Source organism: Micropterus salmoides, unplaced genomic scaffold (assembly GCF_014851395.1).
Source record: "Micropterus salmoides isolate LMB-PRFRI ecotype aquatic unplaced genomic scaffold, ASM1485139v1 Ms_hic_scaffold_9, whole genome shotgun sequence".
NCBI classification, from domain to species: domain Eukaryota; kingdom Metazoa; phylum Chordata; class Actinopteri; order Centrarchiformes; family Centrarchidae; genus Micropterus; species Micropterus salmoides.
Genome location: NW_024044681.1, coordinates 1,069,388 through 1,093,422, shown reverse-complemented (window position 1 = coordinate 1,093,422; position 24,035 = coordinate 1,069,388). Strand labels below are relative to the sequence as shown.

Below are 24,035 nucleotides of genomic sequence, written 5' to 3'. Positions count from 1 at the left end.
TGTAATATTATTTACAGAGACTATTTCCAACGTGACTTCACACATTGTGTGAATTTATCTGCCGACTGTCGACACCAGATGAGCCAGACTGGAACAACTTGGTCCCATCAGTCATCACACCTGAATCAGATTAATTCAACAGTCGTGATGTTCCAAAGCCTTAAACTTTTCCCATCTTGTTAAAACCTGAAGCCTGAAAGGAGCTCTGTGGATTTTTCTTGTAAACAAACAAAAGTCATATCTACATTCTTCTGTCTGCTGTGTGGATCCATGAGCTCTAACAAACCCGTTTACTTCCTTCCTCAAAAAGGTTTCTGTATTGTTTACATGCAGGGTTTGAAATTAACACCCGCCAAGTGGCCCTTTTCCGTTTGGCGAGTAAATGTGTTTACCATATGTGTTTTTACACGCGTCTAAACAATGCAGTGAAACTGACCATCTGGAGCGCTCGTTTACCAGCACTGTTTACCATTATAGGCATCAGACACTCTGAACTCGCCAAAGCATGTGGTACACCCACAGCCGCTTGTTGCAAAAAGAAGTCCGGTTCCTTTACATTTATTCATTTATCTGACGCTTTTATCCAAAGCGACTTACAATTGCTATACATGTCAGGGGTCGCACGCCTCTGGAGCAACGAGGGGTTAAGTGTCTTGCTCAGGGTGGCTCAGAATTGAACCCTGTTCTCCCACACCAAAGGCAAGCATCTTCTCTATGTGCCATCACCACCCTCTTTAGAAATAATGAGCCCGTGTGTTGAAATAATGGTAAAATGTTTCTACTTGTCAGCTGATTTATTCCCTCAGTAAACACTTTCCTGATGAGTTTATGGTCTCAGTCTCTAGTTTCAAGTCTTCTTCAACACAGCATGATGTTCATTTAGTAAATTATGGTCCCATTTAGAGGAACAGAGACCAGGAAGCAGGGGAGGCTTTAGGGCGGGGCTACAAGCTGATCCACGGCGACCTGTCAGTTAGAATAGGGGCAACTTGCATCCGCTGCTCTGTGTACATTGTTTTTTATTAAATGGCTGTCAGCAGGAGAGAGAACACATCATGTTTGAGTGTGTTAGTATGTTTTGTTTTAAAAGTAAATTGTTTTGTTAACTATTAACTTTTTATCTTTTATAATATGTGATTACATTTTAGTTTAGTTTTTTGGGGGGATAGTAAAGTAAGTTTCAAACCCACTGGCCCGGTGGGACCAGTTGCAAAAAAAGTTTAACGTTGAGCCCTGATTATGCTTATTAATCATTCAAATTAAACCTCCTCATCAGACTGCTCACTTTCTACAATCAAACACAAGTAACATGAAAAGAACATAAAAAAATCAGTGAACGCCTCTAATCCGTGAGTAACGCGATTTTAGATACCTTGGTACACCGGGGACTAATTTAAGTGCGACACACAACCAACAAGAACGCCGGTCTGCTGCTAATTATCATCAAATAGAAATTATATGCCGAATATATTTACCCATCAATGTGGCAGGTAGCCTTCCAACATTTGACCGCCAAACGGAAAATCCACCTGCATTTGGCAGGTGGCGGGTGTTAATTTCCATCCCTGGGGTAAATTAAATATTGTGGTGCTGCAGAGATGTCCTGTCCTACACACCATATTCTACAGACTTAAGAAAACATCGTTGTTTGGTACAGATACCCTCTAAAATCACACCATAAACATTTCAATTAGTTTTTCGACAAAAATGAGAATAATTATGCAAAAATGAACATTCCCTCCAGTATCGCAAATCACTGCAATATCATTAAAAATAATCGCATTTAGTAATTTTTTAAATCACTCAGTCCTCCCTGGCAGTGTCATGTTTTCAAGATCAAGACTTCTGAGTAACTGTTGATCAAATATGTTCAAATAATTATGCTTTAAGAGATCAGATTATTTTCAGGTTCATCATTTTATTTAGGGGTTGTACCAGAACAGGTTTATACGGTTTAATTTATAAAAATTAAAAAAAACATTGCTGCAGCTCCTCTTTTCACCCTGTGTGTTGAACGCTCCGTTTTAGCGTCTCCTTTCAGTTTGATATTCGTTTGGGTCAGCGAGAAGCCGGTAAACGGCTCGGGTTCAGCTGTACATGTTGCCGACCAGCTTGGCAACATGGACTGGAGCGAGAGTTTCAGAGCGGTGAGTTATTAATCTGTATCCATAAAGTTTTAACTGAGCTCTGTCTCTACATCACAGGAACAACTTTATGTCCACTGACTGCCTGGAGGGTAGCTAGTGTTTGGAAGGGAGAGGAGAGCTGTGTGCTGCAGCTCGCTGTTTCTGAGGGCGTGTCGGAGTAGCCAACACGCCCTCAAGAACTAACGAGCTGTTTTCAGTCAGTTCAGAGCAGTGTTTTCTGTGGGAGATGGGAACTCCCTTTGGGCTGGACTTTGGGCTTTTTCACTTTGCAAACTTATTACATGCACAAAAAAAGAGATATAACTCCATAAAGGAGAAAGGAAGAATTGGTTTTAGGGGTAGAATTAGGTCAAGGTTCCAGTGAAATTTCGAGATTCACGATACAAAATATGATTTTTTTTAAATTCGCTCTCCAATATATCCCAAAATTGAAGCTTTCACACAGAAGCTGCTGAAGGTAACAGCAGCAAAAAAAGACTAAGGTTAAATATTAAACTAATATTCGCTAATACTCGCTGCAGCTGTGGTACCTAGAAAAACGAGTGCCGTGTTGTTTCAGAATTTCGGTATCAACTTGGTACCGAAGTATCTGTTCTCATGACATCCCAACCCCACAGGGATAGAGGATCAAACGTGTGTGTGTGTGTGTGTTGCCCACATTGTCAACATTCCTTTCCACAGTCAACACTTCCTCCCTTGTTATTACCCACAAACCACCTGGCCCCCTGTCACCTGGATACCTGTGTGTGTGTGTGTGTACTGTAACTGAGCAGAGGTTCGCTAACGACCTTCATCTATAATACAAAACCTCACACACACACTCAGGGCTACTTCATAATCTGTTGATAAGCTCCTCTCTCGCTCTCTGTCTCACTCGCTCTTACAGCAAGACAATAAAACAGCCCCCCCCTCCTCTCTCTCTCTCCCTCTCCCCACTGTCTCTCTATGGGACTCACTCACTCAGTAGGTGTGTGTTGTACTTGCTGGTGTAGTAGTAAACGTCTTCATAGCCTTCCTGGTAATCGTCATCCGCCCGGTACCTCCTTCCTCGCCTCCTCCTGCCCAGCAGGCGCAGCAGTGCCAGAAACCGCTCCATCACCACCACCACCACTACTACCGCTCCAGGTCCGAACTGGGCCGGGCCGAGCCGGGCCAAACTAGGGCTACAAGCTATAAGCCTACAACTATAGGCGACGAGCAGCTAACGCAAAGGGTTATTCCACAGAGAAAGTGAGATCAGGTTTCCTCCTCGCTTGCTCGCTTCTGCAGACACACACACACCTCTGGATGTCACACACACACACACACATCGGCGAGCTTGTAACACACACACACACACACGCTCGCTCACATGCTCTTTGTATTCTCTGCTCTATCTGCAGCCTCCCTCTCCTCCTCTGTTCCCTTCTTCTTTCGGCTGTTGGTGCATCTAGCCGGGCTCAGCCAATCACAGGGCTCGCAGCTCACACACACACACACACACACACTCGCTCGTTGTTCTCGCCCTCTAACACACCACTCCTCCATCTCAACCCTGCATTGTGTGTGAATGTGTGTGCACACTGGAAATGTGCACCTGAAGAGTCAGCAAGGAGAAGAGGCGACCTTTGTTTCCTTCATTAGCTCCTTCCTTCCTTTGTTCCTTCCTTCCTTTCTCTACACATTTTATCTGTGTTTCCTCTCCTGCCTTCCTCCTCCTCCTCCTCGTTCACACACACTTCAGTCCGGCGAGGGGGAGGGGAGCTCTTCAGGCGTGGAATCTGTGTGTGTGTGCGTGAATTCCAGAGTGGTCTATAAGTGAACGCTAGGAGGGAGGAGAGGAAACAAGGAGACGAGAGGTAAGGATGAAAGAAAGGGAGAGGAGGACGAAAGGAGAGGAGAGACAAAGGAAAGGGGAACAATGAAAGGAAACAAGGACACGAGGATGAAAGGAAAGGTGAGTAATGGAGACTAGGAAATGAGGAAAAACTAGAAGAAGTGGATGATGAAAGGAGAGGAGGAAAAGAAGGAGGAGGAAGAAGAAAAAAAGGAAACAAAGAGAGAAAGATGAATGGAAATGTGAGCTAAGGAAACTAGGAAAGGTGAAAACTAGGAGAGGAAAGGAAGAAGAGGAAGAAGAGACAAGAGGAAACAAGGAGATGATAGGTGAGGAGGATGAAAGAAAAGGAGAAGAGAGATGAGATGAGGGACAAAAGAAGAAGAGAATGAGAGGAAACAAGCAGAGGAGAGGAGGATAAAAGAAAATGAGGAGGGTGAAAGGAGAGGAGAGACAAAAGAAAAGGGAACAACGAAAGGAAACAAGGACACAAGGATGAAAGGAAAGGCGTGTAAAGGAGACTAGGAAATGAGGAAAAACTAGAAGAAGTGGATGATGAAAGGAGAGGAGGAAAAGAAGAGGAAGGAAAACAGGAAACGAGGAGAGAAGGATGAAAGGAAAGGCGAGCAAAGGAAATTAGGAAAGGAGAAAAACCAAAAAGAGTGGAGGAAACTAGGAGAGGAAAGGAAGAAGAGGAAGAGGAGACAAGAGGAAACAAGGAGATGAGAGGTGAGGAGGATGAAAGGAGAGAAGAGGAGATGAGATGAGGGACAAAAGAAGAAGAGAAGGAGAGGAGACAAGGAGATGAAAGGAGCGGAGAGGAACACAAAGAGGAAGGAGAGGAGACGAAAACAGTTGGGAATGAGTGGAGAAATCTAGGAGAGGAGACAAGGAGATGAGAATGAAAGGAAAGGATAGGAAACTAGGAACGATGTAGCGGATGTGAGGAAACAAGGGCAGGAAACTAGGAGAGGAGACATGGAGAAGAGAATGAAAGGAAAGGATAGGAAACTAGGAAAGAGGAAGAGGAGGGGATGATAACAACGGCAGGAGGAGGAGGAGGAGAGACAAAAGAAGAAGAGAAGGAGAGGAAACAAGGAGAGGAGAAGTGAGGGAACAATGAAAGGAAACAAGAACAGGAGTATAATCAGAAATGTGAGTGAAGGAGACCAGGAAATGAGGAAAAACTAGGAGGAGAGGATGATAAAAGGTGAGGACAGGAGGAAGAAGAGAGGGAGTAAAGGAAAGAGGAAGAAGAGGAGAGGAAATGAGGAGGGTGATAGGAAAGAGAGGGAGAGGAGAGAAAAAAAGGAGGAGTGGAGAAAACTAGGAGAGGAGACAGGAGGATGAGAATGAAAGTAAAGGATAGGAAACTAGGAAAAGAGAGGAGAGAAGGAAGATAAGAGGGCGTAAACAAAGAGGAAGAAGAGGAGCGGTAATAAGTAGAGAAGGGGTAAGGAAAGAGAGGGAGAGGAAAATAGGAAATAGGAAAGGATAAAAACTAAGAAAAGTGGAGGAAACTAGGAGGAGAGGAGAGGACAAAGAGGAAGAGGAGAGGGGGTAAACAAAAGGAAAAAGAGGGAGGAAACAAGGAGAGGAAACAAGTTAAAGAGGATGGAAGGAAATGTGAGGAAAGGAACTAGAAAAGGAGAAAAACTAGGAAGAGAGGAAAGGAGAGGAAGGAAACAAAGAAGAAGAAGAGAAGAGGAAATGAGGAGAGGAGGGGGGAAGGAAAGAGGGAGGGAGAAGCGGAGAGGAAACAAGTTGAACTATAGTTTCCTTTCTTGTTTTTTTGGAACCAGAAGAGCCCACAGATGGCTGAGAGGGTGCAGCTGGGAAGGGGACACGCATTTTTACACCTGACAGGTCAAACCCTGAAAACAGACAATAAAAAAACGAATGTAAGCTAAGTGGAGTCTGTCCTTTACCGCAGAGAGCGATGCGTGCACTGTGTGTGGGGGATTAAGTCTGGTATAAACAGATAAAAAGAGGCTTTTCCACTAACTCTCCATCTGACACCAACACCTGTAACCTTGATACACAACAAAGATGGCTGCAGCTTCCTCCAGCTGCTCCTGGGGATCCCGAGGACCTCCCAGACCAGATGGAAAATACAATCCCTCCAGGTGTTGGGGTTTGCCTCAGGGTCTCCTCCCAGACTCTAGACCCCCGTCACAGGGAGCAGTGCTGGAGGGAGAATTCAGAGAAAATACTAATGCTAATCTGTAAAAATACTCTGGGATATGTACTTTTTAAAAAGTTAAAGTACTCTGTGAGTGTTATGAATAATTATTCCTCATAATTAAAGTAAAGCAGGATTTTACTGCTGTAGTTTTTGAGCTGCACCTCATTTGGAACTTTTATGATTATTTTCATTCTGAATCAATCTGCTGATTTTTTTCTCCATTAACTTGATTAATTGTTTGGTTTGTAAAGATTCTGAAAATAGGGAGAAGTGCCGTTACAGTGACCCAGAGGCAACCTTCACAAAGCTTGTTGTGTCAAACCAGCAGTTTAAACCTCTAAAAAGTTTAAGAATACATTAAAATATTTAAAATAAAAAGCAGCATACCTTTACACCACACCTACAGTACACATACATAAATCTCATAATGACACTGGGTTCAGACATTTCTGCTGAGCTGAGTACATGTTTTCTGGTCTAAAACAGAACCTTTACTTATTTTTAAAGACGCACAGCCTCTGCATTGGAGACAAAACAAACAACAAAACAGTAACAACGTTATTCCATATGAGGCTCTTCAACGCTGACAGACAAGCAAAGCTGGGAGCCAGTAGGGTTGGGTATCGAGAACCGGTTCCAAGATGGAACAGTTACCAAATTTCTGAGGCCCGTGGATTGGATAAGCCCCATACGTTTGGATTCTGCTTATCGGTTCCTAACTTTCTGCATATGTCATGTGTTTTAAGTTAGTTTCAGTTTCCAAACGGTCTGAAGGGGATAAAAGTTACGACCAGGAGCAATCATGTAATGCATAGCAGAGTATGGGGCAGGTGGACTTTTACATTTTTTTTATGAATTTTCATTAAATATTACAACTATTTTCTGGAATGTGAACATGAGCCGAAAAGCTGCTGAAACACAGGAGCTATTAAAGTCCAGGAGTTTCTAACTGAATTAAAATGAATTCATTTCTCATTGGAGGTGAAAAGGAGCCACATGCACATTTAAAGAGGTTGCTTCCACAAACAAAGACACAAAGAGGAGGGAATGCTGAATCATTACTCAGCAGAGATGATGTTACATGAGAAAAGTTTACCTACAGGAGAAACAGATCTGAGAGCTGCACTGACTTAGATTCTCTTAGAGGTTTAGATTTTCAATTGGCGCCTGAATTTTGTGTTTTCTTTACATAAATAAAACATTTCCACCACAAATCGGTGCAGAATGCAGGAAATTAAGTGTTTAATGATCAAAATATTCATATAAACCAGCATTGAGGATTTCTTAAAAATAGTGTTATAATTGTCTCGATCTCGTGAACCCAATATCGTGTCTCGTCTCGTGAGCTAAGTGTTTGGTCACAACTCTATTAAATATGTATCAAGCACTCTGAAATAACAGCCCTTTTTCATGAGCTACTTAATCCACATACCAAAAGGTCCTGGTTCAAACTATTACACGTATATTCTTTAATTATGGATAAAGATATTAAAGTTTAACTGGTGAATGTGACCCCAGAAACTGTCATATAGCGATACTCTCAGTACTTCTGCTTCCTACCAGCACGCTAGTTTCTTTTAACCTTTATGACCTCAATTGTTCCCAACTTTAACCATGTGGTTATTCTCGTAACCGAGACGAGGAAGATGCACAAAATGTAGTCAATTTAACTCAAACCATTATCTTACCCTAAACCCTAAAGTTATTTTGTGCCTAAACCGAACCAAACCTTAACCATAGTCACCGGTGTACGGTCAGAAAATGGTTTTATTGTTTAAAACAGTGATGTCAGATGAAAATCACTTGGGCATAGATCAAATACTCTGCTGACGTATGAACTTACTCTGACTTATGGACAGGCATCGTTATTTATGCAACAACGTTGGTCAATCTGCCATTGCAGATGCATCGAGCACAATAAACTCCTTTACTAACCCCTTTAATTTGCTGAGTGAAGCTGCAGACATTTAAAAAATGGCGGTTAAAAACATCTGCGAGTAGCATCTACTCGACTAATATTCAAGCACCGCAAGCCCCAACCTGGTACTTTTGGAAAGTAGGCTTCTACCCCCTGCGCAGGGACTTTTTAGGGGGTAAAATAAAGTCCCTGGAACTTAATTTAGACGCTGGCCCCTGCGGTGGAAACGCAGCAAAGTTCTTCCAAAGGTTCCTAGTTCCTGGGTAACATGGAAAGGCGGCTTATGTGGGAAAATCTATGCTTTCCCTCACTTGTTGTGCATTTCCCCTTCCTTTTTTCCAATCCATTTAGGTTGCCGAAGGCTGAGGCTCCATTGGCAGCCCATCCAAGGAAGCTCCCACATGGCATGTTGGCTGAGGAAATGAGATATAGACCGTCTGGTGGAGAGCAGACTGTGATCACAACATTATAAGCATGCAGCACAGGAAGATGAATACCCCGGTTAGTCTATGCTTCATCCCAAATATAATCAAAGACACCATAAAGATAAAAACAGGGTCAATCTCTTGAAAAGCAAAAGGACTCATTCCAGGCCAACTTTTCAAATATTAAAATATCAGAGCGTTTCTCTCTCTAAGGCGGCTTTCACACCTAAACTGTTTCGTTTGGTTCAAACGGGTGCATTTGCCAGTTAATTTGGGGTTCTGGCCTAAAAGCTGTTAATCAGACAACCGGACTGCTGTTCAAACAACTGGTGCGCTTCATTTCGTATGAAACAGGCCTATAACGGGGTTGTTGTGATGGTGGATATGTGATTTACAAGGCGTTCTCAGTCCCGGCTGGTCTCATTTAACAAGCTACCACATGCCATCAGAGCAGAGGCGTCCTATCTCCTTAAATTCTCTTGTATTAACTGCACTATTTATTGACTTTTACTTCTTCCCCTATTTATCCCATTGATGCTGTACGTGTTAACAGCTCTTACTACTACGGCGTTTCCCACAGGATATTGCGGGACTATGGTGGATGGACCTCGAACCCTCTCAAGGGTCTGAACAGCATGAACCAAACTACAGGTGTGAAAGAGACCAAATAAGCCGTCTTCGACAGAGCGTCCAGACTCATTCATTTTGTAGTTGGGCTGACTCACAAAATAAATCCTGATGCATTAAATTTAAAAACGAGAAGTCTACTAACTGCGCTGATGGGATATTTAATGATCAGCAAGCAAAATGTCACATTTGAGAAGCTGATACCAGATAGGTGAAGAAAAGACCCAATTATCCACTAATTAACTTATCATTTATTTACATTCTGTTAAATAATCAATTAAATAAGTAATCCCTACTTCCTGTAATTACTGCTTTTATGTCTGTGTGCGTGTGTCATTTTTCCGTCAGCATTTTCCCATCTGTCAGGCAGCAAGGTATCATGGGATACAAGACCTGTCAGGCCATGACAGGGGTCAGAGGTCAACAAACACACCAAACATAGTTTCATGACTGTCACTGAACACCCTGCAGACCAGCTGTCAATCACTGTGTCAGTTCCAGAGGTCAAAGTTCAGAGAGATTTACTGTGCGTTTTCTGTCTGTTCTTGGTTTAGTCAGACTTCAGGTATGTGTGTGTGTTTACTGCTCGACTGTATCTGTGGGAAGTCAAACAGCCACAGTCATCAGCTGTGTGCTTGTGTGCGTCTGAACAGGTGAGCAGCCTGATTTTACATTATATATATTTATTCTCCTTGTTTTCATGTTCTCATGTCGGCTGATGTTACAGAAATCTCTCTCTCTGTCTTTTTGCCACAACTGAAATTCCCAGGAATCTCACACTGGTGTAAACACAAGCTGTCAGATTCCTGGCTTGAGCATGTTAAATGCTACTGAGACTGTCAGATGTAACACAGAAGCTGTTCACACGAAGAACAGGTGGATGTTATGGGTCCTGTCTTTTTAAAACCTGGTGGAAATTGAGGCAACTGGCAAAGGAACACGTGATTTGCTCTCAAACTATAAGGAAGAGAAGAAAAAGACAACAGGATCCTTAAAGGGCAACTTATCCCTTAAAGGACCCTTTTCCCCATGTTTTGCGTCATTTTTTGTTTTGTGCTTTTGCCACTGACAGATGACAGATTGTTATTATAAGTGTCTGACAACATTGTGGAAAGGACACCTACAGAGAGAGACCTTTTTTAAAGAGTAAGACCCTTTTTGGTAAATCAGAAACAGTCGCTATGTCGCTCTTGTCAAAGCCACCAGACTCCATTGACTAAAAACTTAATTGTACCTCTCTGGTCTACCGCTGCCTCGATCGGTTAGATTGTGTTATTGTGTGACCTAAAACAACAAACTCACAATAACAAAAACAAACAAAAGCAACAAATTCACACAATAACACAAACAAACTGTTCTGCAAGTTAAAATTACAGTTTTTATCAATGGAGTCTGGCGGCGTTAATGTGATCGATAGTGACTGTTTCTAGTTAAACAAAAGGATCTTTAAAAATTGGTCTCTGTAGGAATCCTTTCCACAATGTTGTCAAACACTTATAATAACAATCTCAGCTGGTCGGTTTAAAAACAAGCACTTTACAGGGCGCAAAGTATTATGATGCAGCCCAGTGTCACTGCTGCCAACTGCCGCGTGCTCGCTCAGTACTGGACCACTTTTAAAAAACGTTGTCTACATAAGTCACTTAATACCAGAAAAATACCAGTTACCCTTTAAACAGTACACCATCGTACCAGAGAGGCACTCTCAAATAGACTGCAGCTCCAATCAACGCTTGTGACAAATGTGGCACTTGAACCGCTGCAAAACAAATTATCATTTTAATCACCTGCACTTTTTAATCTGTGCCATGTTTCTGTTACAATGGTTTAACGCCTATGATTTAACTAGTGCTGGGCAACGATTAAAATTTTGAATCACAATTAATCATATTGTTATTGTAAATTGAATAATGAATTCTAAAGTAGTGTATTTTTAATTTTAACATACTGTTATATACACGAAAGTGCAATAACATGTGGTTTGCAAACCCTTTAAACAAATAAGGTGCTTTTTACCAGCAGTATTCCCTTTAACAGTAGCAATAAAATATTTCTTGTAAATCTCATCTTAAACATTAATGTTATCAAATCAAATACTAAACCACCGCCGGGGAATTACCTTTTATCTAGCTTGTGAAAACAAGTTACCATCAGAGTCCAGTTTTCTTGGGGTTTTTTTCTGAACAGCTATCAGCAGGTATCTTCTATCAGGGAGCAGCAGAAACAGTCTATGTTCAGTAGCAAGTGTCCCTGTTAGAGTGAGGTGAAGTGTCGCGGTTGTGCTCGCCTCACGCACACGCCTGCCCGCCGCCGAAGTTCAATTGTCTTGAACTTTTTGTACGTGACGCGCAGCACAAATCATTGGAAGAGAGACTGATCCTCGCTGTTGGTGAATCTATTACTGTTTAACTAAACTAGACTTCCAACAGGAGGGAATTCACACGGCAGAGCATCCCCGCAAAACTAGATGAAGGCCTGTCAGGTAATGTTATGTGTAATTTTAACCTAAGTTAAATAGGCTACAGCTGTGAGGCGCACAGAAGCCGTTGCCATGGTCACTCTCCATAAAGCGCATACCGTTTACTCGCGGAGCGCTCGTCTCCCTGTCTGTTCACCTGAGGAGCGCAGAGCGACCCTGCGGGGCCAAGCAAGACCGACATCTTCCCCAACTCTAATCAGCGTGCAGTGTGCAGCTGTCCACTTCGCTGTGGCGTTTGATCGCTTGTCTTGCTTTTGTTCATCTACTTCTCCCTCCGCTGCTTGTTTGGGTGGCTGATTTGCAGGCTGATCAACATCCCGCCCCTCCTGTGACCCAGATGGTTTTACTGTACGTGAGAAACAGACATTCATAATAATAATAATAAAAGCCCCGTTAACGTGAGATAAAATAATTGTCGGCGTTAATTAATTAATGCGTTAACGCGATAATAACGCGTCAGAACCCGTGTACATGACAGACCATGAGTAACAAGAACTTGCAGTTGATTTCTCATTTCATTTTTCAGCTGTAAAATGTCTCAGCATGTGTATTACATTTCTTTATATTGTATTTATCTTAAAAATTATTTAATTCACACTGATGTGATACAGCTAAAGACAGCTTATCCTCACATTTGAGCAGCTGGAAACAGATCACGGTTGGCATTTTTCATTAATTATAAATAACTTCAACGATTAATTGATCATCACAATACTGTTGTTGCAGATTGATTTTCTGTTCATCACCTAATTATTGAATCAACTAATTGTTTCAGCTCTTGTATCAATATCAGATTGTTTTTAACTCCCAATTGTCAAAATCAGTCAGGTCATAATATATCAATACAATCCAGTATCATTATTAGTTTGTATTGATTATTAAATTAAATCAAAATGAATCCTAGCCTTTAAAGTTTATTATTTGACATTACACTTTTTTTCCTAAAATACAAGAGAAAATGTATTTATAAATTGCCAATAAATCTGAGAGAACAGATTACACACAGATTATTTTCGCCATTAGCTCAGGACAGTGACGGAGGAAGCACTACATTGATTATGACTCCGCCTCCTGCACCTGTCAGCCATGCCTGAGGGTTTCAAACACCCCAGGAGCACGCCTCACTGGCGCTTTGCGCTGACAGGAGTGACAGCCGGGCAGATGGTCGAGCCACATTTACTGACACAGGCAGAAAGAGAGAGAGAGATGAGAGAGAGTGAGTGTGTTGCTGCTAAAAATGACAAGCGTAGCTTCATTTGCATATCGCTCTCGAGCCTCTGCAGCTCTGTAACGTGATTGGACGCCTCATTGGTATGTGTGTGATGGAGTGTGTGTGTGAGTTTAATCTGATTCTCCATGCCACACACACACACACACACACACACACACACACACACACAGTTTATCCTCTCACTCCCCCTGCTGGTCGTTCAGAGGAACCGCTGCCTTCAAAAAGACATCAGCTGCATTCAGAAAACCACAAATTCGGACGCTTCAGAGGTCAGAGTCCTGCTAAGAACTACCCACAATTCAGTGGGGCAGCCAGACAGTGATTGATAAAGCCTGAGGGAAAGTGAGACAGCCAGAGCCCTGGAAACAAATGCAAACAAAGGAGAGAGAGAGAGACAGGAGTGAATCTATGGTCTTAATGGACTGCTGAGTGACTGACCTTGATTCCTAATGGACGCACACACAACACATTGACTTCCATTCATTCCCTGAAGGCTCGGCTCAACCTGAACCAGAACCCAAGACAGAAAAAGGACAAACAGCTGGACAACAAACAGAAGGGCACACGTGTAACCTCAAAATAGACCAAACGTCTCCAGCTGACTGGTTTAGGATCCACACAAAAAACAGAACAGAAATAATAATAATCCATAATAAAGTGTTTCTGCAGGTTTCAACACAAAACCTGCAAAATTATAAAGTTTGATGGAAAATCAGTACAGACAATAAAAATTATTAACCAAAGTGCACAAATTTAGTGACATTAATGTCACAATTAAAAACCATTTAATCTGTTTATTTTACTTTTTAAATACAGCTCCATGTTACATCTCCAAATGCATTGTGTCCAGAAATCCTCATATTTAAGAAGATGAAACCAGACATCCCGTCATTTGTTAATCCACAAATCTTCCTCATCTAAACATGGCACCTACGTTACCCAGAATGCAATTCAACCGCTGACAGCTTAATCACAGATTGTGGGGTGTTATGCTAGTAGCGGCTAATGTATCCTGGAGCCAGCAGCACAGATGAGCAGTGGGCTTCAGAGGTCTGTTGAGCGCACTTTTTTCTAACTCCACAACGACAGATTTCTTTTTTCACACTTGTATTTTTCAACCGACGCTGACTCAAAGTGACATCACGTGAGGACATTTATCAGACTTCACACAGCTTCCTGTGGAGACGCCGAAGGCTTTATTTTAAAGCCTGTGCAGTACAACCAAGCAGGACCCTCTGAGTCTGAAATATGTAGCTAATCCAGAAGAGCCTTAAAGCTGCGTCCTCTCCAGCAGCCAGCAGGGGGCGACTTAAACCTGCGTCCTCTCCAGCAGCCAGCAGGGGGCGACTCCACCGGCTGCAGAAAGAAATGTGATTGTATAGAAGTATATGAGAAAATGTTTCTACTTGTCAGCTGATTTATTCCCTCAGTAAACACTTTCCTGATGAGTTTATGGTCTCAGTCGCTAGTTTCAAGTCTTCTTCAACACAGCATGATGTTCATTTAGTAAATTATGGTCCCATTTAGAGGAACAGAGACCAGGAAGCAGGGGAGGCTTTAGGGCGGGATTATCTGTGATTGACAAGTCACTAACATGGCTGTCAATCAGGATAGAGGCGACTCGTCTTCGCTGCTCTTTAATCAGCGCCATTTAAAAAGCTTATTATGAGTCCGCTATTTGTTTTTTCCAGTAAGCGCATTTAGTTTTAAGCCTGTTTGTCGCTAGCCAAAATTAGCATCCCGGTTAATATCACAGTTAATGTGAATTACAGATGCACCTTGCTAATCAAGCTAGCTAGCGTCACCGTCTCATCCAAATATGGTCACATCCGGTTCTAAAAAAACAAGCCAAAAACGGCCAAATTGCCAAACTCAAGGCTTCAAAACAAAGCCAATGAGTGACATCACGGTGGCTACGTCCATTTAGAGTAGAACTGACTAATAGTTTCAGCTCTACTCCATTTTGTTTTATACTTTTTCTTGAGTGGAGTAGAAACTATTCCAAAATGGGTGCTTTAGGTTGTTGCTCTGGCACATCAGAGGACATTCACATAAAGTGGAAACTTTCTCCTTCACACCGAGCTGACGAGTCTTTGAGTCTACGTGTCCAGCGCCAGCATGAATAATAATCTAAGATCCTGTTTCTTCCCTTTGACTCCATGTGTGTTTTAAGTCCACTTCGAGTCTCTCCTCAACCAAGGGCAGCATGCGATACTGCTAAAACTGAGTTTCCACTACCCGTCCTTCTACATCACTCAACCTCGGAGAGAAAAAGAGTTATCTTAAGGATGCAGCACACAGTGTCACACATACACAAACACAAACACACACAAACACACATGTCTGTGAGCTTCTAAAGGACAATAATGGATAAAACGTATCAGAGGAACTAGTGAAAAATACTGTCTTCTCTCTCTGCAGGGTTCAGTGTTGAACTGCTGGACTGTTAGACACACACTGAGACTTTGTGTGTGTGTGTGTGTGATTGTGTGCGTGAGAGGAAGTGTATTAATAAGTGTTTTCAGTGTCAGTGTGTCCATGCTGGGCTTATCCGAGTAGAAAATGAGTGTATGTGTTTGATGCCAGCAGCTTGGCTGTCCACCTGGACGCTGCTCAGGGCTGTGTGTGTGTTACAGGACAGTAAAAAGAGTCAGTTTCCCGTTGAAAGATTCAACGTCTATTCTGTTTATTTTTTACAATCTGGCTAAAATTATGAAAACATGTCGGTATTCTTTGCTAGGTACCAAAGGTACCGGAGATCCAACGCGTGGAAGATAGCGACACGTACAGCTGCAGCAACAGCTCCGCCTCGACTCGTCGAATAGAAAAGTGTCGTGTGTTATAATCGGAGTGAAGTTAGTTTCACGGCTGTTTCCTTCAACAGCTCCGTGTCAAAGCCTCAATTTCTCCCAGATTTGGGATCTGGTGGAGAGCTAATTCAGGCAGAAGTTTCACAGTTTGATCACCTAAAAATCACCAAACATAACGATGCAGTTTATGTGCAAAGAGCTGAATGTCTGTCCAACGCTCCTGTTACTGTAGGAAGAGTTAGGGACCGTCTGGAAAGTGCAATATGATCCATTTCATTCATCAATAACTTGTTTGTTTTTCAATATAAATATATAGATAGTGACTACCCTCAAACATTTCACACCTGTAAAGAAAGTAAGTAATTCATTAATTATACACAGTACAAGCTAGTAATTTCAGTATCTTACTCATTTATGACTATATTAACATTAAACCACCTCTTATCTGTCCTGGACATCCTTAAACAGCAAGGTCTTGGGTTCGAACCTTAGTCATCCCGGCCTGTATGTGTGGAGATTGCATGTTCTCCCCATATCTGCAAGGGTTCTCTCCGGGTGCTCCAGCTTCCTCCCACCGTCCACAGACATGCAAGTTGGTTAATTGGGGAGTCTAAATTGCCCTTAATATAATATAATAGACTAAATAGGATATAAGTAAGCTCCAGCTTTTACTTATAAACGAGTATTTCAACACTATTGTACTACTGTTTTTACAGAAGTAAAATGTCTGAGTACTTTTACCAGAGCAGTGGAGGCTGTTACAGAAGAACATATCCTTGCAATATTCAGGTGTCCGCATACTTTTGGCCGTGCAGGAAGAACAGCAGGATCTGGCAATGTGGTACCTTTGTGATACAACATGTACACAACTCACTCACACACTTAAAAACACACACATTTAAAAAAGGATAAAGTCAAGAGAGAAATGACGCACACACACACACACACACACACGCACACACACGCACAGTCAGCAGTTTGTTCCACACAGCCATGGTGAGGGAAAGAAAGCGAGAGAGAGACATCGACAGAAAAAGAGAGAGAGAGAGTCGCTCGGTAAAATGTGTCACAGACGATAGGGATAATACATTAAGCTGGATGTTCACACACACACACACACACACACACACACACTGTCAGAGTTCTGACATCAGCATCTCTTAAAGGACAGCGTGTGTGTTCTTCCAGTATGTGTGTGTTTGTGTGTGTGTGTGTGTGTGTGTTGCAGCAGAAGAGAAAGCAGTTTGCGACGTTGTGCGTTACGGTGTGTCTAAATGTGTGTGTGCTTGAGCCATTTTCCCTGCTTCTAAGTCAAAAAGCTTAAAACGGAGGGATGATGTCATGCTGTGACACACAAACACACACACACACACACACACAGTAATCATCATGAAACACACAGTCACACACACACACACACACACAAACACAGTGACAATCCATTTAAAAATGTGATTTTTATTAGTTTTTTCTGTATTTTTATTAAATGTGACATTAAACCAAGTAGCCACTTTATTTAGGTGCACATGCACAAGCAGGTTTAATGCATGCAATGACATAAAGTCTTCAGACATAACCTTTTTTTGCACTGTTGTTCTGGACTGCATGTTATTCAGAGGTGTTTCTAATATTCTGACCCTCTAATCTATGGAAATACGGAGAACAAAATAAAATGGATTCTAGCACCTAAATTTTCACATTTCTGACAACTACGCAAGGGAAGGTACAGGTGTACCTAATAAAGTGGCCACTGTGTGCGTTTGGAAAACCATCTCACACTAAAGTCCATTTAGAAAGGCCCTCCTTATACACTTCACTTTACTGCAGTGGTATTTTTGTCAAGTAAAAGTAGCAATGCCACAGCGTACAAAAATCCTGCATGAGTCCAAGTCACAAGTATTATCAGTAAAATGCAGCCTCAAAGCGAAACTACTCACTGTATACAACAAAACTTTTTTTATTTTATATGTTGGTTTAGTTTTTGAATGGTGACAGAGCATATGCAAAATGTTTTGAGCTGAATCATTATTTTATTAACCAATGAACTATTTTAAGAATGTGCATAGGGCTGTAACGCATGGTTATTTTCATTACCAATTAAAATTCTGATTATTTCTTTGATAATTTAATTGTTTACTCTATGAAATACCACACAATAGTTTAAAGAAAAAGCTTCCCAGAGTCCAAGGTGGTGTCTTCAAAAGTCTTGTTTTTTGTGTTTGTCCAAGATGCAAAGAGATTCAGTTTACTGTGATAAAAAATGTGAAAGAGAGGAAACAGAATATTTGGTTTTTGGGCTTTTACTATTTTTGTTTGAAAAAATGACAAATGATTCCAAGATTTTAATCGATCCACTAATTGTGTCGGGCCGGCTCTACATGGGTGTGCACACAAAATATCTTTAAGTAAATTTTTAAGCGAAAATTCAAAACATTCCCGAACTGAAGGTGCAGGAAAATAAAAGCTTTATGGCCTGATTTACAAAGAAACTGATGGACTATCCATGAAACAGGCTGCAGACTGGCACGTTTGCGGGGACGTCTGTGGGAAGACGCTCCTGTCGAGCAGCAGACAGCAGAGGTCTTGGCCACAGCTCAGGGTTTCACTGTGGCCTGAAGGCAGACAGGTGCTGGTCCCTTCTGGACTTGTCAGGTAAGAAATCAGGGTCATGAACTGATGCAGTCGTCATCAGCGTGCTGTAAAATCACTGCCTGTGGCGTCTGCGTCGTCCTCAACAGGTTCCTAAAAGGAACGTTTGGAAGCCTGGAGTTTGGGATCAGCTCGTTCTCTGTCTGTTACTGGAGCCAGAAAATCTTAATTTGGGCAAGCGACAGAGAGTTTGGGTGGAGCGGAGCGTGTGAGATATCTGTCCATCGCAGGAAATGGACCTACACTACATTTATTTTCTAAATCTACACAGAAACACAGTTTGGGACACATAAAAAAAGCTACTGAGAGCCAGACTTGTGGTAAAATAAGACTTATTTAAGCGTACCTTTTCCGATGTTTTACTGTCTATGTGAAAATGGGGATTGTTTGAAATTAGTCCAGTATTGAAGTGAAACAGGGCTGCTACGTAATCCTTGTAGGCAATTGTGCCCCGTCAAAGTCCGTCCACTAAAGCACTTGTTTTTGACTGACAGGCTCTGATTGTTATTAAGTGTCTGACAACATTATAGAAAGGAAGAAGAGTGAGATCCTTTTTGTTTAACCAGAAACAGTCGCTTCATCGCTCTCATCACAGCCACCAGACTCTTTTCATTGATAAAAACATCAATTTTAGCAGACAGAACACAGGAAGTGGCGGTCTAGGTGCCGCCTCGGTCAATTAGTTTGTTCGTGTTATTGTGTGACTTTTGTGTTTTAAAGGGTTAAAAGCATCAAAGTCACACAACAACAAAAACTAACCGCTCAAGGCAGCGGTAGACCAGAGATGTAAAATAACTATTTAATCCAAGTAGTCTGGTGTCTTTAACAAGAGCGGTATTTCTATCGCTTTGTGGGGATACAAGAGATAATTAGCTGGAGCCCATCGAGACCCGCTGCATGATATTTGGCTGTACAAATATACTAATACATGTTACTACAGTACTATACACTAGTACACTGTGTCTCTTATGGTTTGTCAATCTATTATTTACCTGTTGTCTATTTTTACTCCCCCTGCCTGTGCTTGTCTGATGTTTTCTTTCTTGTACTGCTGTTTTTCCGTGTTTTACATTCTCTTTAACATTTTAATATATTGTTATTTCTCCAGGATCCCGCTCTGACCACAGTTTCGCTGGAAGCTGTACACCTGAGGATCAAATTACTATCTCTGCATGAGCACTACAGACAGGTTCACAACACCACATTAAATCAACACCGTTGTATGTTTTTACAACAGCCTCTGGGACTGAAGCTGGTCCGATTAGAAGACATGTAACATCCGCCCACTTATACTGGACTATAGTGGGTAGACTAAACCATGCTGTAGGGTCATGTTAAGATGTTGTAGTGGTTTAATCGAGCAAAAATGCCAAACGTTTGCTGGTTTCATCTTCTCAAATGTATGAATTTGAATTGCATTTTACACAATTTTTTATAGAGCGAATGGTTAATAAGTTAACTAAAAACATAAACAGATCATTAAAATAATCATTTGTTGGACTGAGAGTCAACGCCTTGGTCCAGACATTCATTGCAATGACATTCGGTGCATACATTACATGAATGCTACTAAACCTTGACACTTAAATTATAATATTTAGCATGTTAACATAATAACACTAAGCTTAAAATTAGCAGTATATACTCATGCTGTGTTTAAACGCAGGTGTGCTGTGCTGCAGGAGCTAATGCGGCTATCAGGCTAACAAAAGCATTAAACATGCAAGTTGTAATTAATTTTATCAAAACACTTTGCTGCTGTTACTCTCTGTCTGTGTCCCTGCCGTCCAGCATCCCTGCTACTCATCATCTTTAATCATGCAGTAACATTAACAAGAAAAAAGACACTCTCTCACTCAAATAAGCTGGACATTAGAGAATCCGGCTGAATTCAATAACTCATCCCTAGCGGGGTTATTAATCCTTTAACACCTACCCTCCATTTGGGTTTTGGTCCACCAATATTAAAACAAATGGTCTACTTTTAGACCTTTGAGATGAATTTGCACATTCAGTATTCAAGGATTTATTACCTTGTTGATCTGCCAGGCTGCTTTAAATATATATAACTATTTTAACACTAGGAGTCCTTGCATGTTCAGCGTCCTGTGTGCAGTTAAAGGTTAATTCTCAACATTATTAAGCTCTCAACTCTCTGAACTTTAGACTGTAACTACAAGCCGCCACGGCTGAGGAAGCATTTGTTACTGGAAAGTAAAAAGTCACTGGAAATGTTGCTGTTGTTATTTTATTTATCCGTTTAACGGAAATAACCTATAAATATGTAAGAGTTTTAAATGGCTGCCTTTAAAGTGGAGAATGTGTCCTCAGTGGCAGTCATGCACAGGTTTTAGTGTGAACTAAAAATGGTTTGTTGAAGGTGAAAAAGGAGAATAACAACCCCTCGTGCAGTTTAAGTGAGTGAAGAGAGATTATCAGTACATTTATCTGCATCTTACTCTCTCTTATTACCATATTATAGATACACATTTTTGTGCAAGTTAAGAAAGGAAATACAATATGTGAACACTGTGTCTTGAAAATCATGTTTAAAATCTTCTTTGTGGCACACTGGGCTGAACCGTTACCAAACGTCCAAGACCCGTGGATTTGTTAAGACCCGTGCGTTTGGATTCTGCCTCTGCCTTTAGGTTTACTGTGATATTAATCGGGATGCTAATTTTGACTAGTGACAAACAGGCTTTAAACAAAATTTAGCAGAAAAATGAACAGCCAACTACTAATAAGCTTTTTCAGCAGCGCTGGTTAAATGTACACAGAGCAGCGGATACGAGTCGCCTCTATCCTGATTGGAAAGTCAGACATGGTAGTGACTTGTCAATCAGCTTGTAGCCCCGCCCTAAAGCCTCCCCTGCTTCCTGGTCTCTGTTCCTCTAAATGGGACCATAATTTACTAAATGAACATCATGCTGTGTTGAAGAAGACTTGAAACTAGCGACTGAGACCATAAACTCATCAGGAAAGTGTTTACTGAGGGAATAAATCAGCTGACAAGTAGAAACATTTTCTCATAGACTTCTATACAATCACACTTCTTTCTGCAGCCGGTGGAGTCGCCCCCTGCTGGCTGCTGGAGAGAACGCAGGTTTAAGTCGCCCCCTGCTGGCTGCTGGAGAGGACGCAGGTTTAAGTCGCCCCCTGCTGGCTGCTGGAGAGGACGCAGGTTTAAGTCGCCCCCTGCTGGCTGCTGGAGAGGACGCAGGTTTAAGTCGCCCCCTGCTGGCTGCTGGAGAGGACGCAGGTTTAAGTCGCCCCCTGCTGGCTGCTAGAGAGGACGCAGGTTTAAGTCGCCCCCTGCTGGCTGCTGGAGAGGACGCAGGTTTAAGTCGCCCCCTGCTGGCTGCTAGAGAGGACGCAGGTTTAAGGCTCTTTGGCGTTGGCTTCAATTTTCAGACAGGTTCACACTTTTTGTTTTCACATTTTACCTTCATTAAAAAAAAAGCTTCTGCGATATTTAAATTTTGCTTCTGGTCATATTGCGATTTTGATTAATTGTGCAGCCCTAGTTATTTTAGTAACTTTTATTTCAAGGATTTCACAAATGTCTGAAATACATGTTTTCTTTGGTTTATCTTTCATAAAAACATTGTGTTGATGAAACTGTGATTTCACGATCAAAGCCACGAATTAGGTGTGTTTACTCTACATACTGTACTAGATCATACTACACCAAAAACACTACACCACAATATTGCAGAACAAGGTACCACAAAATAGTCCACCACACAGAATATCATAACATACTTATATGCCACACCATACAGTACTGTGTTAAATCAATGGAGGGGTGTTGTGAAAACAGTGAGAGGTGCTGCCAGGAAATGTTAGAGTCACAGATTTTACCGGTTGTGAGCGCAGGAGCCGGTGGCCAGCAGAAGCACAGGTCTGTATGTGGAGCATTAACACCTCACCTGTCCACATGTAGTCAGTCCGTGGTTTAACTCTCACTCTGACCCTCCAGCGTCACAGAAACTGGAGGGTCACACATTTTACTGTAACACCGGTAAACACCACCCGCAGCCCCGGTGAAGGTGCACGTTACACACACACACACGCGGGCAGACCCTCGGTTGACCAGCACCAACCGTTGTAACCGTTGGTTAGCTTGTTAGCAGCCCCGCTAACTTCACCCCGCTGCTGCTCGGTAACCGGTGGTCGCGGTTAACACGAGTTAGCCTGTGTAATAGAGAACCACCGAAACGTCACTGTAACCTCACCCGTTGCGTCGGATTAACGCGAGACACCGTACACACACACACAAACACACACACGCACGCGCGCATTCACACGGTATCAGTTACCAACTTTCACTAATTTCAAGAGAGTCACCGTCAGCGCGAGCTCCACCGGCGGCGCCAAACCCACGCTGCTGCACTGAGATCGCACCGGCGATAATTAGTACACGCGCTCACACACATAAACATGATCGCGCACGCACACACACACACATACACAGGTATGTACTAAAACACACACACACACACATACACTCGCCGGTCGGTGTGAACCTGATCGGATCGATCTGGTCCGGGCTTACCTCCCTCCTGGTCCGGTTGGAGACAGGCCGGGATGTTTTTCTTCCAGCCGGGCATGATGCACCTCAGGGCGGATAGGGAGTCCAGGGCGGCCCGCTAGCAGACACACACCACCAGCAGCGGGAGGAGCAGCAGCGGCAGCGACAGCAACATAGCTAGTTAGCTTTAGCTTGAGCTGTTACACTACAGGGATCCACCTCCCCCTGCGCTGTGAGCCTACCTCACTCTACCGCTCTCTCTCTCAGGCACGCGAACCCCTCTCTCTCTCTCGCTCCTTTCCTTCTCTTTGTCTATGTCTCTCTACCCCCTCCCCTTCCTGTAACTGGAGCCTCGTTGTGGTCTCTGGAGGAGTGGGAGAGCGAGGCGCAGTAGTAGTGGGCAGAGAGAGAGAGAGAGAGAGAGAGTTACACAGAAGGTGACGTGATGACCGTGAAGGAGCCCGCGAGGCAAACGGGTAACCGTTTGAGAACCCGAACCCCCGCGAGCTTCACGAATCTACCAAATCTGCGGCTTCGGTTCTCGACACGTTGTGCTTAAGCTGGTCCAAAATTGTTGTCATATGTCATAAATTTCGTTAGCCATTTAACGGATTTGCCTGGCAAGCACAGCACGCGCTCGCAGTGAGCACGCGCCTCCCGCTTTTATTCAGTCATAGCGAGAAAGAAGGAGTCTGGTAAAGAGATGGCAACAGTAAAGAGAGAAATCCTCTGGGACCAATATAACTCCCCCAGCTTCTTGGCAGCTGATACAAGCCGAAGATTTGTGGATGAATCAACCTGTTCAAACAATGACACAGAGACAGAGAGATCCAGCACAAACTATAGGCGCTCTAAAATAATATATGGGTAATAAGGCCTTCATAACATCGGCGTAGTGCATTTTAAGCTTTTCTTTAATGCTGTAACATATAGTGCTTTTCAAGAGTTTTGGATGTGCAGGAAAGAGGGAAGTCAGGTGACCTTTTTCGTCATGATAACAATAATAAGCGGTCGCAGTCAAACGGGAAGCTTCCGGTTAGCAAACTGATGCGAACGCGGAAGTCCCTCAAACCCGCATTCTATCGAACGGCCAGCAGGGGGCGACTCTTCTGGTTGCAAAAAGAAGTCCGGCTCCGTTAGAAATAAATGTAAAATGTTGCTACTTTTCAGCTGATTTATTACCTCAGGAAACACTTTCCTGATGAGTTTATGGT

At 42.6% G+C, this 24,035-nt stretch overlaps 1 protein-coding gene across 7 annotated transcripts in view; it reads right to left on the bottom strand.

The window, feature by feature from the left end:
- grip1 (glutamate receptor interacting protein 1) overlaps positions 1-23,110 on the bottom strand; it is an 88,927-nt gene extending 65,817 nt beyond the window's left edge. For 2 of the 7 annotated variants that reach the window (XM_038707880.1, XM_038707875.1), the window contains exon 1: positions 3,108-3,243. In XM_038707880.1, the coding sequence (XP_038563808.1) occupies positions 3,108-3,243 (136 nt within the window). Of the gene's footprint in view, positions 1-3,107; positions 3,620-22,845 lie in introns of those variants that run through there. The other 5 variants (XM_038707876.1, XM_038707879.1, XM_038707882.1 and 2 more) reach the window with 5 other exon arrangements.
- Positions 23,111-24,035: the final 925 nt, after the last annotated feature.